Below are 16,675 nucleotides of genomic sequence, written 5' to 3' on the forward strand. Positions count from 1 at the left end.
TGTTTGTACCAGGGAGTGGTACAATGCAGTATTGTATTACTCCCTGGGCTGTACTCACCATTACTCTAAAAGTCATGGCCATGGATCGTGCATACAGTGTTTGCTGCACTTGCACAGGTCGCCATCGTCTCGCAATTAATTAAGGCCTTTTCTCTCCATATCCAGAAATAACTGAATCCGGCTGGGTTTCCAAAATGCCTGTACAGAATTGGCCATTCGTGCATGAAAGTCACCACGGTTTGATGGAATTATAACTCACACCACGGTCCAAAATAAACACCATGCAACAACAAATACACCCACCTAGTATGTGCCATTTTTTTATTTATGGGGAAAAGAGCTGACCTTCAAGGATAATTATTACTATTTGCGTAGGACGTTGCAAAGTGCATGCGCGTCAAGGAACCAGCAATCTACAAGTACAAACATGACAATTAATACTGTTTTACTACTGAGCTAGCATCACCACCTTCGACACCCAGGGCCTGCCTGTCATGTTGACACCAGCTTGATCCAGTCAGCCAAATTCTCGGAGAAAAAATCAATGCTCGTGAAGCAAAGCAGTAACTCGGACAAGAATTCCATTAACTCGGACCACCAGCCAAGCCGAGAGGCTCATGGCCAGTACGAGTTAGAAGGCAGTATACTCAAAATGGAACAAGAGCGAGGCAATATAAAATGTTGATGATGCAGATGCGCACATTGCAATGAGTGATGCAAACACACAGTAGAACTGGAGGTTGTAGTACAGAATTGTGAGCATTGCTGTCCGGCACGCAAGCCAGTGTCGAGTCTGAGAGCAATGAGGGCAAATGGGAGAGAACGGAGACGAACTATGGGACCAGCTGCCGCCTGCGTGTGCATATGTGCGTGGGTGTGTGATTACAATTGCCTAATCAACAGCAGCAGCAGCAACGGATGTAGTGGCAGCGACGTAAACGAGATTAGGATAACGCGCAAAACGCACTACTGGTTACAAGCATCAGCAACTGATTGTTTTACTTGAGCGGGTGGAAGTTCAGAGAAAGGGCCAAGAGCCCGGTTATAAATCCCCCAGAGAGGTCTGGAAAAGTGAAAGGCAATAGATTGTGATCATGTGGCCTGCTACAGGAGCAGGAGCAGCACTAGCAACAGCAGAAGCAACATGGTCTGTCTGTGAGAGAACACACAGCACCATGTACTATGATTCTTGCAGGCAGTACGCAAGCAGTACAACTGCGGAGAACAACAGACACAGGCAAAGGCACGAGGATAAACGAGAGTTGTGATCAATTTAGTACAGTGACATCTTGAGTTCAATTTTGTGTTCGTCAATGTTTCGCCGAACTTCCATAGCCAGCACCGAATGTTAGTTGATGACCATCTTGAGATGAAGTATGAACACAACCCCTGCGTGGGGATGATCAATTACTTAGATGGATTTCGCCAATGGGAGCGTCTCATTGCGCTTCAGGGTTCTACGCATGCGCCGTTGACAAACTGTTGGCATGGAACACAGGCACACAGACAAACGGACAAACACACGCACGCAAAAGTCAGTGTCCCATAAAGTCACACACGGATGAGGTGGTGAAGGGCACGTGGTGTCAGAACACCCATGCTGACACAAACACAGCAACATGAAATTGCCAACCCCCTCATTCTGTATTGGTGATACACAGCACGTGCTCATCACCCTCAAATCTAAACAAGACTACAAGACATGCACATGAAATGACCCCGCGACCAGAGTGTGCAGCTCAAATGGATAACTGTCATGGCGGGAGTCCTGGATTACACCATTGTAGTGATGCAGTGCATACAAGCAGAATTGCAGTCGGCCTCCTACGGCTCAACTGCAGCTCAGCTGTACACACACCATGCCAAATTCAAATCACTCCTCTAGTATGATGCAGGGTTCTAACAAAAACAGTAGTATACTCATACGTCGAATATGCGGACCCCAAAAACACGGGCACTTTGGTCTACCAGGCACCCTTTGGGCGAGCTTCAGTGGAAAAATCACTACCCCTTTAGAGTCTTTTGTGATGTCATATGCCATATCTATTCCCAACAAAATGTATGTGATCCGCAGATACGGACATTTCGAAGTTACGGGCAGTGCCCCGTCCCGGAACGCCCGGATAAACGAGGTATGATTGTACTTTATATCCTATAGTACCCAGTGTGTTGTATCCTCATAGTACCCAGTGTGTTGTATCCTCATAGTACCCAGTGTGTTGTATTCTCATAGTACCCAGTGTGTTGTATCCTCATAGTACCCAGTGTGTTGTATCCTATAGTACCCAGTGTGTTGTATCCTATAGTATATCCTGTAGTATGCAGTGTGCTATATCCAGGGTACTTGACATTCAGTACTGTTTCACTTTACTTCAAGTAAGTTACAACACACTTTGACTGTGATGTTACTCTCTACAACTAATGTTGTGACACTATCAAGACTGCACCAGGGAATTGCACAAGGCAACCCCAAACCATGACTGAACAGGGACAACATTTGTAAATCAACCTATGCTACGCCAACAACACATGGATGTCGAGAAGACAACGAACAACAACCATCACTCGTGTAGAGTTAGTGGGTACTGCAGTGCAGTGTACATGATAGTGAAACGTACCTGGCCTCCCCGGTTTCTGCATTTGCAATCATCCTGGTTATTGGCAGGTCTGCAGGCCAACGTTCCTGTTTCACCGTCATCTTGACAGGTGCAGATACGGCACAGGTCGATCTGTCTCAGCACTTCGCTGGTCTTCACTTGGGTGAACGCTCCGGTGAAGGCAACGGCCGTTGGTCCACCGCGACGCAGCAAGTTTATGTCCCACGCGGCACCGGACAGTTCCAGCGCCAGTGTGGTGAAGTCTCTCCGTGTGCCTTCATAGAAGGATGTCAGGCGACCTCTATCGCATGTGTTAAACTCACCGCCCGTGTTCAGCTGTTCCACGTAACCCTTCCTGTTGAAGTCCACTCCCAGCGCCGGGGTGTCGCCGCATGCAAACTGCTGATCGACCACCACGTTGAGCAATGCGCCCTTGCCATGAATGTTTCTCATCGTTCTCTTCATTACTGGTCTTGTGAGGTTTTCACCGCCAGGCAAGGTGTCACGATCTTCGTCACTGATGAAGATGACATTGTAGATGACATCCTGTCCTCTGCGCAGTGGGATTTCATCTAGAGCGTACTTGATAGCCAAGTATCCATCCTCGGTCTTTCCAAGGTCATCGGCAAACAAGCCCTGGGCAGCTGATGGGAAGGACCTTGCCGGGAACAGTCGCCGTCCTTGGCCGTCCTCGTATGCATGAGGATAGAGCTTGGGCAGGTTGTTATCGCGCTGTCCATAGCCAACCAGAGAATACATGTTTGGTAGCGTCGGAGAGTTTCCGATCTGCCGCTCAATCAGCGACCGTTCCAAGTTCTCAATCATTCCCGGCAACCAGGCGTGCTCTCCCTCCATACTGGCAGACTCGTCGACAACAATCATGACATCGCTGGCAACGCTGCGGTTCTGTGTGCGGATTTGATACTCTATTGCACCTTCCTGGAGGCGACCGTCACAAAGGACTGTAGATACAATGTGAAAGAAAACACACAAACACAAACACACACACAAACACACACAAAAACACACACACACACAAACACACACACACACACCCACACCCACACCACACACACATACACACACACACACACATACATGTGCGCACAGATGCACGGATGAACAGACAGACAGAGGGACACACAGTCATGCGCAACCGGGTGTGAACACACGCATACATTGTTCATCATCGCGCACTCCCTTGCCAAAGGAATAGTTGATGACAAGAATCCCTCTGCGCGCAGGGAGTACTAAGTGCCACAGCCAGCCAAGTCCCCCAAGACTAAACCTGCATGTAGATGAGCGATCGTAGTTGGTAGTTCACCACCAAACGGACACTAGATCACTTACCGCATGAACGCAGGTTACACGACTGGGTATCTTGCAGCACGGGGCAGGCACGGCCAATTCCCTCTGGGCTGCGGAGCACAACACGCGTACGAATGCTCTGACCGTCTCCGCAGGTGGCACTGCATGCTTGCCAGTCTCCCCAGGCGCTGACAATGCAGTCTGCAGGAAACACAAACAACAAATAAGCGCAAACCAAACTTAGCAATCCAAAAGACCCGACCGACTCTAGCTCAAAGGCCGCACAGCCACTGGACATACACAACGACAAACTCACTGAGAAACATAGTCGAATAATGATAACAAGCGGAATAAAAATATGTCTGCATTTCCATATTACAATATACTTGAATTTCTGGCAGATTTGTCTCTTGTACATCTTTAAAATGACACATTCAGGGTATGTTACATCCAGGGTATGTTCTATCCAGGGTATGTTCTATCCAGGGTATGTTACATCCAGGGTATATTACATCCAGGGTATGCTACGTCCAGGGTATTTCTACCCAGGGTATGTTACATGCAGGGTATGTTCTAACCAGGGTACTTGAATACACAGCAGTAAACTCAAAGAGAAGAGCTCGTGAGAAAGGACCGGAGAGCAGCCAGCATACCTGGGTCGCATGTCGGCGGAGGCGGTGTCCATCTGCCGGTGATCTGGCAGGTGATGTTGGGTGGGCCATTGCGTGTGAACAACGGGTCACACTGGTAGTGGACGGTTTCGCCATAGTTGAACATTGACACAGACTTCTCTCCATTGATGATTGCACCCGGATCGCCGCAGTTGATAACTAAAACACACAAACAAAAACGACAAAGATTTAATGTTCGGACACGACCAAACATTCTACTTCGAAGTACAGTTTCTCTGCAGAGAGATTCGAAGTACAAGAATACACGACCCCCCCCCCCCCCCCATACACCACTACCACACACATCTACACACGCACACGCGCCCTCGCACATACACGCACACATGCGCGCACGTGCACGCGACCACGCGAGCGAAGCAAGGACCAAAAAAAATACTATCACGGTGTGGAGGATGTGTGCAAGATATATCTTACACCCCAATCACATATCCACCGTGTAATTGTGGCACTAATCCTGATTTCCTTACTTTCACACGTCGGCACGGGATGTGACCATTCGGTGTTTGGCTGGCAGGTGATGGTCTGCTGTCCGACAAGACGATATCCGGTCTGACACTCGTACTCGATCTCCCCGCCCACGGCCAGGCTGAATGAGACCTTGGACCCATGTACGGGTGTACCAGGGTCAGTACAAAGCACCGCTGCAACCACAACAACAACAACAACAAGAAAGAGACAGAAGGCAAGAGCAAAGACAAGTTTAGTTTCACTAGTGAGTAGTGTATTACACTACTACTACTGCTGCGGGAAAGCACCTATAGTATGTGTACTTATGTTTGACGGTGCTGCAAAGAGGAGCGAAAATTCAGAAATACAGAATATTTCTGCACACAGAACCATTTCTTCCCTTTCACAAACACACACTCACGCACGCACACATACACACATTCACACTCACGCGCACGCACACGCACACACACACACACACTGCCATGCAAACACCTCCTCAGCGCCGGCAGAGGATTTCGCTTGCAAATGCATGTGAGCTTGCGCGCGTGCACTTGCGTGCGCACATGTGTGTTCGTGCGTTTGTGCGTGTGCAAGTGTGTATGCGTGTACGAGTACTGTACATGTATGTATGAATGACTGTACGCATGAATGACTGGATGTGCATGCGGTGGCTTACGTGTGCAAGAGGTGTGGGTTCCACTCCATGTACCATCGGCCTGGCACGTGCGAGTCTGGGAGCCAACGAGATTGTAGTTGGTGTTGCAGGTGAACTGTGCGGTCGACTGGTAGGTGAGGGTACTGATGGTGACAGCACCGTTGGCCGGGCTCTCCAGAGCACAACATTCAATAACTGTGGAACAGAGATATGCACGGGAAAGGGATTAGTTGTACGAAGCATAAAGGCAATGTAGACTGCTAGGCCACTTATCCGGAATGGTCCTGTCTTGCTCACGGATACCTCTGCGAATCAGTACACCGGGGTAGATACCAGATGGCAATGTTCAAGCAGTGAAGACACGGTGCAGTAGCTGCAAACCTGGCTTGCTTGCAGTGGCATGTGATACCCTACGCGTACCATGATCATTAGTGGGATGCTTTGCATGTACCGTATTTCCCCGATTGTAAGTCACACCTTTTTACACTAAACTTCAAAGGCAAAGAATGGGGTGCGACTTACAATCGAGTGTGATTTCTTACTTAGGTGAATGCATTGAGACGATTTGGTTCGGACGTGAGAATGGGCTGCGACTTATAATCAAGTGCGACTTATCATCGGGGAAATGCGGTACATGTATGAGTAACAGCGGAAAGAAATTTGTTTGCTTCATTGCTGTGTAATCTTTGTATACGTACATGTAGATGAGTATCTGCCATGGATATTTCCCACTTCATGGCCTTAAAACATCACTCCTCACACCACACAAGTTTACACTCTGTACATCCTTGAACACAATACACTCTGTACATCCTTGAACACAATACACTCTGTACATCCTTGAACACAAGTGTTGGGCATGTGCATAGTGTACATCCTTGAACACAAGTGTTGGGCATGTGCACGCACGTTTTAACCACCCTAGCCCCATCCGGGTCTGAGCCTTCTTAGTTGTTACGTCAAAATACGCATGCAAGCAAGTCGGAAACTACCGTGCAAGGTGAGGAATATCACACTGCCTTCGTGTTTGTCTAGGCCGGGGGTAACAACTTACTGTGACATTCGGGCGTGGATTCCGACCACAGCCCATCGGCACGGCACACGCGGAGTGTGCTGCCCGTCAAGCGGTAGCCCACGCTACAGGTGTATGCCGCTTGACCCTCGTAGAACGTGTTGTCAACGACGACCGCACCGTTTGCTGGAGATTCTGGCTGCCCGCAGTCAATCGCTGTGCAGGACAAGTGCAGATTGTACCGTGGATGAGATATCCTTTTTTTCTGTCAGAAATCTTCATTCATTCATTGAATGCATGAAAACACACAATCTTTGCCAGCATCAGCTATTTTAAGCAGCATACTAGTACCCATTTTCAGGGTTCTCCGTCTACTGTGTCCCGGCAACGGAACAGCAAGGTTTACAAGTGTGCCATTGGTAACGGTCCAATCACAGCGCTGGACAGATCCGGTGCTGTGACCGAGCTGCCATGATAACCGTGGTAACGAAGTACAGATCAGTATTTACCGCTATAAGGGAGACATCAAGCAACCACTGGATAAAGACTCAACAGGAGAGCCCAAAGAACACGCACGGCACACACACACACACACACACACACACACACACACACACACACACACACACACACACACACACACACACACACACACACACACACACACAGTTGAGATGACCACTTACGGAGGCAAACTGGCTGCACACCGGACCACGAGCCGCTGGCTTCGCAGATGCGACGCTGTGAGTTGATGAGGCGATAGCCAACACTACAGGTGAACGACACCACACTGCTGTACGTGAAAGTGTCACCATCGCGAGCGCCGAATTGCGGTGTGCCTGGGTCGGGGCAGCTGATGACTAGAAAAAAACACCAAGCCATGAGAACAGCATGGGTAGGTAGGTGTTGGTATAGGTGCTGTGTAGTACTCATAAGGAGACATAATACAACCCACAATGTATGCGGAAAGGAACAATGAAACATGGTTTCAATGTGCACACTGCATACTGCACTCGGGCAACGCCATACAATTTTAGTGTTGCCTTGGCAACCTGGCAACGTAGGTGACGAGACGAAAACAACAATGGTGTGCTGCGTATTCTTTCCACAAGCCACCCAGGGCAAAATTTGAACCATTTTGAAGCCAGCTGTAGCCTAAATCCTCATCTGCCGGCCAGCAATGTCACACGTACACATCAGCATAACACTCTTAGTACAGGCATGCCATTCAATGGCGTTCCCTTGGCATGCAGAAAGCAGAGCAGCCACAACGCACTATTGCCTATTTGTGCTACCAGGAGACACTCACGCTGACACGATGGAAGCGCGAGGTCAAAGAGCCCGTTGCTCTGGCACGTTCTTTGCTCCGCTCCAACCAGCGCATAACCGGGGTTGCAGAAGTAGTTCACCTTGGAGTTGAGCGTGAAAGATTCGCCGTCACGGCCACCGTTGTCCGGGATCAATGGGTCACTGCAGATGATTGCTGTACATTTGGAGTTGAAAAGAAATCAGACACAAACAAGTGCTTACATGTATATGTCCGTACACGGCTGAGCAGGATTGCTATAGGCACGACCACGAAGTATGACTACGCAGTGTATGGGACAGACATTTTGACCTAGCCTCATGCTGTCGAGTGAAGCACTTGGACAGATAAAAACCACCTGATCTCCTGCAGTTTGTATAGAGTTTCCTGTGGAAGCAGTCACCTAGTTTCTGAACCCTTTGCGCATCAGTCTTAAATTGTTCTATCCCCCATGATGACATCATCTGTTCACACTTACCCACACAAGATGTCTCCTGTCCGCTCCACAGGCCGTCGGCCTGGCACACGCGCGATGCAGAGCCCACCAGCCGGTACCCGTTGTTGCATGTGAACGAGAACGTGTTCAGGTAGGTGGTGAGGCGGCCGCTGCGGTCACCATTGCTTGGGGTGCCTGGGTCTCCGCAGTCCACAACTGCACAGCAGCACGCAGTGAAAAAGAGAATGAATGCGATGCCGATAACAACACAATTGCAATAACGACAAGCAGAAAGACCGGTGAAAATATCTTCAGTAGTGTGCTGGCACTGGTCGCACAACAAGCCCATTGTGCATTGCCAAATATGGATTGCATGCGTGATGCATGTGAGCATGCTGGGATCAGGAATGTACTGTTCAACACTCCAGACGACCATGCCCAGGTCGCTGTGTGCGGTGTTCGCGGGACAAATTGCGTCATCGCGCCATGGGCGTATACTCACTCTGGCAAGTTGGTTGACTGCCGGACCAGGCACCGGATGCCTGACACCTGCGCGTCACGCTGCCAAACAGCGAGTAGCCTGTGTCACAGGTGAAGCTGAACTCGCTGTTGTAGATAGTGCTGTCACCAGTGCGATCGCCATTGCGTGGCGTGCCCGGGTCCCCGCAGTCCACAACTGGGGGTCGTGCAGAGACACACACACAAGGAACACAGATACAAACATAAACACATACACAACAAAAGACAACAGTGATTTCGGGAAAAAGAAAACAAGACAATAGCCCGTTTACTGGCAATACAAACCGTACCACCAGCAACATGCAAATGTGCTAAAGGGTCGCTTATCATTATGTGCCATCAGCCAGGGCTTCATAGGACAACTTCAACAGAAAGACCTCTCCCGACTGGGCACACCCAACAAGGAACCTGATAGTTATAGTTAGAACTGACGTACCGACACACGATGCGGCTGTTCCGGAGAAGGCACCATTAGCCTGACATGTTCTGTACTCGGAACCGCTGAGGGCATAGCCGGTGTTGCATGAGAACTCGATGCTAGCACCGTATGTGAACACTGTTCCAGCCATCTGACCGTTCTCAGGCGCACTCTGACGACCGCAGTCCACAACTAAACAGAACACAGAAAACAGGCACGGAACACCAGGTGGGTCAGTGAGAAGAGTGAAAGGTCTGCTCATCATGCACAGCCATCAGGTCCATGCTGGGAGTCGCTCACCCGCATATACGCACATACAGAACCATTATACTCTTCATTTGCTTCTCTACAGTGGTGCCATTGTCATTAGGGCATCATTTGACTGTTCTGACTGCCCCTCTAAATACAAATACAATACAAATACAGATACAATATACAAGATGTACACAACGGAAAGTAAGGGCTTACTTATTGTAATTCAGAGTTCTACGGTTTAACAACCAATCATCAGACAGCACCGACTGAGATTGGAAGCAGTGCAGGTCTAAAGCTAAGCAAACACCCACCCACGTAGGTGGAGCTCTCTGCTTGGACAGTACCACCCCCCCCCCCCCACCCCCTCCCCACCCGCCCACACACAGAGCGTTCATCACCCAGAAGATAAGTCATTGTCTGGCTGGTGGGAGGACATGCTCCATGCACTTACTGTCGCACACCGGCAGAGAGGCCGACCAGGCAGCATTGCGACCGTCGCGCGTCGTCTCGCATGTGCGCTGCTGGCTGCCACGCAGCACATAGCCGACATTACACGTATAGTTAACAGTGGCACCGACCACTGTGCTGCTGAGGGCACGGTCACCGTTTGCTGGTGTGCCGGGGTCACGGCAGTCAAGACCTGACCAAGACACAAACAGTGGAAAACAATAATATCAGAATGTAGACATCCTGGAAGTCAACAAATATTCGGCGCATATTTTATTTTCGGCTATTTTCGGCCTGGTCATGTTTGGCCGAAATATTTTTGTTGCAGCCGAAATTTTGTTTTGCAAGGTTCAGTGTGACAATGTATACAGGCAGCAGTACAGACCAAAAATTTGATGCGGCCGAAATGGGTTTTCGCCCTGGGAGGCCGGAATTTGAATGGGCTGAAAATGTGTAGACTTACAGTAACTTAGAAATGAGACTGAAGTTGGAGCATACCATGGGTGTCCTGTAGTATGATACCTTAGCCCTAAAATTGAAAGTTACCATCATTGTCACGACTATACAGATATGCACACCAACACCCACATCCTCACCCTCACAATCCTTGCAATGCACTGCTACATATATACTTACGGACACATGTTGGTGCTGCGCTCGACCAGGCGCCGGAGGACGTACAGCGGGCAGAGCTGGATCCATCTAGCCTGTAGCCACTGTTACATGTATAGCTGACAGATGAGCCAAATGTGAACTCGTCGCCAACTCTTGAACCGTACGCTGGAATGCCGGGGTTGGGGCATGAGATCACTGTAGGAAAGCATGTAAAATTGGACATGATGAGGTTTGAGCATGAGTCTATGCTGTTTTTACTTCAACCCCAAATGTTTAGTAGAGTAAAAATGGAAGCCGACAGTACTCCAAACACAATCATGGCACATACAAGCACTTGCATGGCGTGGGCCCCATGAAAGGAGGAAACGACACATTCTAAAGAAAATTTGCTCCTCCTCCCCCCCCCCCCCCTTGCACAGCCATAAACATTTAAAAAGAACGACACACAACTACTTACGGACACACTGAGGTGCCGCGCTGGACCAGAGGCCGGATGCGAGACAAATGCGAGTCCTGTCACCCACCAGGTTATAGCCTGTGTTGCAGGAGTATGTCACGCCACTGCTGTAAATCGTGGTGGAGTAGCGAGCATTGCCACTGGCAATAGACTCAGGGTTGCCGCAATCAACAACTGATCATAAGACATAGAACACACAGAACACACAGCAGCTCCTGTCATTCATCCTCATTTCACACTTACACAAGCAGACGAGGGCATTTTCTGTAGTACCAATGAATTTCATTCCTCGCTCAAACAGCAAAGAGCAGGGTGCATACTAGTATGCAAGCAGAGCAGGATGAAGCACTACAGGGAAAGTGCACATATGCCTATGATAGTAGCACATTTTCGGAATTGCGTAGCTGCCAACTTGAAGAAGAGGTAGATATGGTGATATACATGTACATGCATAAGACACACACAAACACACATACACACACAAACACACACAAAACAAACAAACAAACAAACACACAAACAAACGACGCACAATACAACACCATACTATACCTTGGCAAGTAGGCTGGGTGCCCGACCACACTCCGGATGCCTGGCATCTGCGTGTCATGGAGCCTTGCAGTCTGTAGCCCGCTTCACACTCAAAGTTCACATTGGCGTTGTAGGTGAAAACATTGCCAGTGCGTGTGCCATGGGTTACGCTTCCTGGCTCTCCACAATCAACAACTGTAAGGAAATGGGATAGAAACAAAGAGATCAAACTAATTTTAAACAGCGGACTATGGAAGGAAATTCCAAGACCTTACTTGATTTTGGTTTAGCATGCACACGTGCTCTCCTGTATTGAAATTGTCCCACCAGTATCTGTCCTCTGTGAGTGTGTGTGTGTGTGTGTGTGTGTATGTGTGTGTGTGTGTGTATGTGTGTGTGTGTGTGTGTATGTGTGTGTGTACATGTGTGTGTGTGTGTGTGTGTGTGTGTGTGTGTGTGTGTGTGTGTGTGTGTGTGTGTGTGTGTGTGTGTGTGTGTGTGAGTGTGCGTGTGCGTGTGTGTCTGTGTGTGTACGAGTACATGTGTGCGTGAATGAGAGAGAGAGAGAGAGAGAGACTCTACTGCCACTCACTTCTGCATGTTGGCATGCTGTCACTCCACGCTGCCGAGGTACTATCGGTGTTGGCCATGCACTCGCGCGTCTCTGAACCAATCAACTGGTAGCCAACGTTACAGTAGTACTCGACGGTACTGGCAACAACACTGGAGGAATACGCACGGCCACCATTTGCTGGCACTCCCGGATCGCCACAGTCAAGAACTGGAGAACAGGACAGCAAACATCACGCACACTGTTTAAACATATTATTATGATCAAGACAGGCATGCGTGGCCTATGATATCAAAGTCACCAAAGCCTGCGGTGCAATGCTACCAAAGTCATCACCCACAGGGTTGAGGAGAGAGTGTGTGAGGACCCGACGTGCAAGCATCGTCAGTCTAGGTGTCCTTGCCTGTAGACATAAGCTATGGACGAAATCTGTTGAGCTATTCAAGGTACCCCATAGCACACTAAGTGGATCGAACACGCTGTACATTTGTGCAATGATACGGGGTCCCAATGCCCAAGGGCTGTACATTTGTGCAATGCTACAGGGTCCCAATGCCCAAGGGCTGCACATGTATACACAAGTGCGTCGAGATAATAGCACAGAGCAACACGCCAGTGTGTGGTGTGTGCATGGTCTCACCAGAGCAGGATGGAATGCCACTACTCCACTGGCCATTGGCCTGGCACAAGATGCTCTGCTCGCCGATCAGCTGGTAGCCAGGGTCGCATATGAACGCCACGGACGATCCAAAGTTGAAGGCGTCACCGTTGCGAGTGCCGTGTGCTGGAGCACCTGGGTTTCCGCACTCGACAACTGCAGCAAACAAACCAGTCACATAACAATACACCACAACACCATGAGCCATACAGTCATCTAGTAAGCCACAGCAATGGCATTTGTCCAAGAGCATGGCCAGCAAACAGTTGGTACGAACGCCAAGCACATTGAGCCATACAAAGTAATCTCTTATTAGAGCCACTCCAATGGCATTTATCCCATAGTATGGCAAGCAAACAGTCGGTATGAACACCGAGTTGCAGCAAGCAAAGCATGCAGGTCAGTGCCAAACAATATCTTGCTTTTGGTTGACATACAGGCACACTGGCTTGTATACTTGTGCTGCATACAACTGCCATACTTACTGATACATGATGCTGTTGCCTGGTTGACAGTACAATACAGCCCACACAGGCTTGTGTACTCGTTCACTCACAGTTACAGTGAAACCTATCTAAGACGACCGCTCAAGGGACCATCAAAAATGTGGTCTCTATCACCAGGTCACCAGGTTGTCTCCTTATCAAGGGTCATTTGAGTGGAAATTGCATCCCTTGATCCTGGTTTGAGTGGTCTTCTAGGACAGGTGGTCGGCTTATCGGAGTGGTTGCCTCGACAGGTTTTACTGTACATACATCTGCCATACTTACTGATGCACGACGCTGTTGCGCCCGACCAGAAACCGTCGGCCTGGCAAGTTCTCACTTGGCTGCCGCTGAGCATGTATCCAGTGTTGCAGCTGTAGCTAGTGGTGCTGCCATACAGTGTGGTGGTGGCTGCTACTGTGCCATCAGACAGCGGTGGCGGTGTGCCGCAATCCACAACTGAACAACAACAAGAAAGCATCGTGCACACAAACGGTTGTGCTGGGAAATACTCGTACCACGGCCAGGCTTTACAAATGACCCCCGAGTCTCTACGTGGAAGACGCTTGGCAAAACAAATAGCGCTCTCCAGGTCTGCCTCAACTAGACACACATCCAGCTCGGCAAAAGCTGCCGTCATACACGTGTGCATGCAGTCAACGAGCATACAATTGAAACGCACAAGCTCAGACGCACATTAACAAACACACTCCGCTGGCAGTCAGACACCACTTGAAACAATGGGACTACCAGTAACACAGTGGTGGGATATTGATGACACAATGCTCAGTGGTGATCCTGCAATGTTCAGTACAGTGGTGACAATGCGGTGGCAATGTACTTACTGCGACACATTGGACTATTTCCCGATAGGCTGCCATCAGCCAGGCAGAATCGTACGGTTGCGCCGACCAGTCTGTATCCCGTATTGCATGAGTAGGAATAGCCATTGTCATCAGCCAGTGCCGCGAAAGCACCGTTCTCAATGTTCGACGGACGGGCACATGGAATTGCTGGTAAAACAACCGGAAAGGAAACAGATTGGAGTTTGGTCTGGAACATGAAGTTTAAGTCGCTGCATTGCCCAGCGAACATAACCACTGCATTGCATGCAGTGCTCAATTACTCGTACACAAACTAGAAATGAGTGATTGCAAGTACCCATACAATCTACAAGTCAGTGATTGCTACACCAAATCAGGAATGATTACAAGTATCTATACGATCTAGGAGTCAGTGATTACTACACCAAATCAGAAGTGACGTCAAGTACCCATACAATCTACGAGTCAGTGATTACTACACCAAATTAGAAGTGACGTCAAGTACCCATACAATCTACGAGTCAGTGATAGCTACACTAAACCAGGGAATGCCTTACGGACGCAGCGAGGTTGCTGTGCGGTCCACGCCGCGGCCGTGTTCTGCGGGTTGACCACGCATCGGCGTGACGAGGCGCCGTCCAATGTGTAGCCGACGTTGCAAGTGTAGGAAACGCGCGCTCCGGGCAGCACGCTGGACATTTGCGTGTCGCCATTGTCCAAAGGCAGCGGCATGGGGCATGTGTGTGCTGCACACATACACATACAAGCAAGCACATAGCACGTCGCACAGAAATCAGATCAGAGAACTCACTACACTATACCGTCAACATACAAAATAAGCATGCTAATACTCCAACTCCAGACACTTCGCTAGACCAGCACTTTGCCAGTATGGGTCATCAACATACAAAATAAGCATGCTAATACTCCAACTCCAGACACTTCGCTAGACCAGCACTTTGCCAGTATGGGTCATCAACATACAAAATAAGCATGCTAATACTCCAACTCCAGACACTTCGCTAGACCAGCACTTTGCCAGTATGGGTCATCAACATACAAAATAAGCATGCTAGTACTCCAACTCCAGACACTTCGCTAGACCAGCACTTTGCCAGTATGGGTCATCAACATACAAAATAAGCATGCTAGTACTCCAACTCCAGACACTTCGCTAGACCAGCACTTTGCCAGTATGGGTCATCAACATACAAAATAAGCATGCTAGTACTCCAACTCCAGACACTTCGCTAGACCAGCACTTTGCCAGTATGGGTCATCAACATACAAAATAAGCATGCTACTACTCCAACTCCAGACACTTCGCTAGACCAGCACTTTGCCAGTATGGGCAGTGGGAACTAGAGATCACCTACCCACACAGGTCGGAGGAGGAGCACTCCATGATCCGGTAGCATCGCAAGTCAGCTGGGCAGCGCCAGAAACGAAGAATCCAGGATTGCAGGTGTAGCTCACCACGCTGCCGGGAATGAAGAAGTTGTCCTCGGCCAACGTTGTGCGCGTGCCATAGGCAGGAACATTGGGTACATCGCAGTTGATAGCTAATGCAGCAGAACACACACACAGACACACAGTGGCTATGCTAACAGTGGCTATGCTAAAAGTGGCTATGCTAACAGTGGCTATGCTAACAGTGGCTATGCTAACAGTGGCTATGCTAACAGTGGCTATGCTAACAGTGGCCATGCTAACAGTGGCCATGCTAACAGTGGCCATGCTAACAGTGGCTATGCTAACAGTGGCTATGCTAACAGTGGCTATGCTAACAGTGGCTATGCTAACAGTGGCTATGCTAACAGTGGCTATGCTAACGGTGGCTATGCTAACGGTGGCTATGCTAACGGTGGCTATGCTAACGGTGGCTATGCTAACAGTGGCTATGCTAACAGTGGCTATGCTAACAGTGGCTATGCTAACAGTGGCTATGCTAACAGTGGCTATGCTAACAGTGGCTATGCTAACAGTGGCTATGCTAACAGTGGCTATGCTAACAGTGGCTATGCTAACAGAAAGGGTAAAACTATAATGGAATTTATCAAAATTAATGTTGGTGGCTAACTAGATACCATCTGCAATTTACGTGACCTGAGATTGTGAAACCCTGAACAGAGGAGAGGATGCCAGCGCTCTATCGATATCACTTACGAATGCAGCGTGGCTCAGCACCCGACCACTGGCCGGTTGCCTGGCACGTGCGGCTGGTGGCTCCGACCAGTGAGAATCCGGGATTGCAGGCAAAGCGTGCAACGCTGTCAAGGGTGGTGGTGGTGAACGATGCTGTGCCGTCAGCTGGCGTTGCCGGCTCAAGACAGTCAATGGCTGCAAAAACCATACACACAGAAATGAAACAAGGACTTGGGAGAATGATTCGTACATTCAAAGAGCTGAACACGAATTCGTGCATAGCTCAACCATGCA

The 16,675-nt window shown here is 49.2% G+C and overlaps 1 protein-coding gene across 1 annotated transcript in view; it reads right to left on the bottom strand.

Moving 5' to 3' along the window:
• Positions 1 to 512: 512 nt before the first annotated feature.
• The window catches only part of LOC135808546 (sushi, von Willebrand factor type A, EGF and pentraxin domain-containing protein 1-like), a 37,265-nt gene continuing 21,102 nt past the window's right edge, over positions 513 to 16,675 (bottom strand). The window contains exons 38-60 of the mRNA XM_065321751.1: positions 16,403 to 16,576; positions 15,613 to 15,798; positions 14,794 to 14,982; positions 14,258 to 14,425; positions 13,698 to 13,871; positions 12,910 to 13,083; positions 12,291 to 12,479; positions 11,720 to 11,893; positions 11,168 to 11,341; positions 10,732 to 10,905; positions 10,100 to 10,288; positions 9,412 to 9,585; positions 8,959 to 9,132; positions 8,499 to 8,672; positions 8,024 to 8,197; positions 7,401 to 7,574; positions 6,757 to 6,930; positions 5,724 to 5,897; positions 5,065 to 5,238; positions 4,559 to 4,735; positions 3,948 to 4,106; positions 2,619 to 3,559; positions 513 to 1,479 (exon numbers count right to left, since the gene is read on the bottom strand). Coding sequence (XP_065177823.1) covers positions 1,450 to 1,479; positions 2,619 to 3,559; positions 3,948 to 4,106; positions 4,559 to 4,735; positions 5,065 to 5,238; positions 5,724 to 5,897; positions 6,757 to 6,930; positions 7,401 to 7,574; positions 8,024 to 8,197; positions 8,499 to 8,672; positions 8,959 to 9,132; positions 9,412 to 9,585; positions 10,100 to 10,288; positions 10,732 to 10,905; positions 11,168 to 11,341; positions 11,720 to 11,893; positions 12,291 to 12,479; positions 12,910 to 13,083; positions 13,698 to 13,871; positions 14,258 to 14,425; positions 14,794 to 14,982; positions 15,613 to 15,798; positions 16,403 to 16,576 — 4,664 coding nt within the window. The 3' untranslated portion in view covers positions 513 to 1,449. The remainder of the gene's footprint in view (positions 1,480 to 2,618; positions 3,560 to 3,947; positions 4,107 to 4,558; positions 4,736 to 5,064; positions 5,239 to 5,723; positions 5,898 to 6,756; positions 6,931 to 7,400; positions 7,575 to 8,023; positions 8,198 to 8,498; positions 8,673 to 8,958; positions 9,133 to 9,411; positions 9,586 to 10,099; positions 10,289 to 10,731; positions 10,906 to 11,167; positions 11,342 to 11,719; positions 11,894 to 12,290; positions 12,480 to 12,909; positions 13,084 to 13,697; positions 13,872 to 14,257; positions 14,426 to 14,793; positions 14,983 to 15,612; positions 15,799 to 16,402; positions 16,577 to 16,675) is intronic.

This window comes from Sycon ciliatum, chromosome 2 (assembly GCF_964019385.1).
Source record: "Sycon ciliatum chromosome 2, ocSycCili1.1, whole genome shotgun sequence".
In the NCBI taxonomy this organism is placed as follows: domain Eukaryota; kingdom Metazoa; phylum Porifera; class Calcarea; order Leucosolenida; family Sycettidae; genus Sycon; species Sycon ciliatum.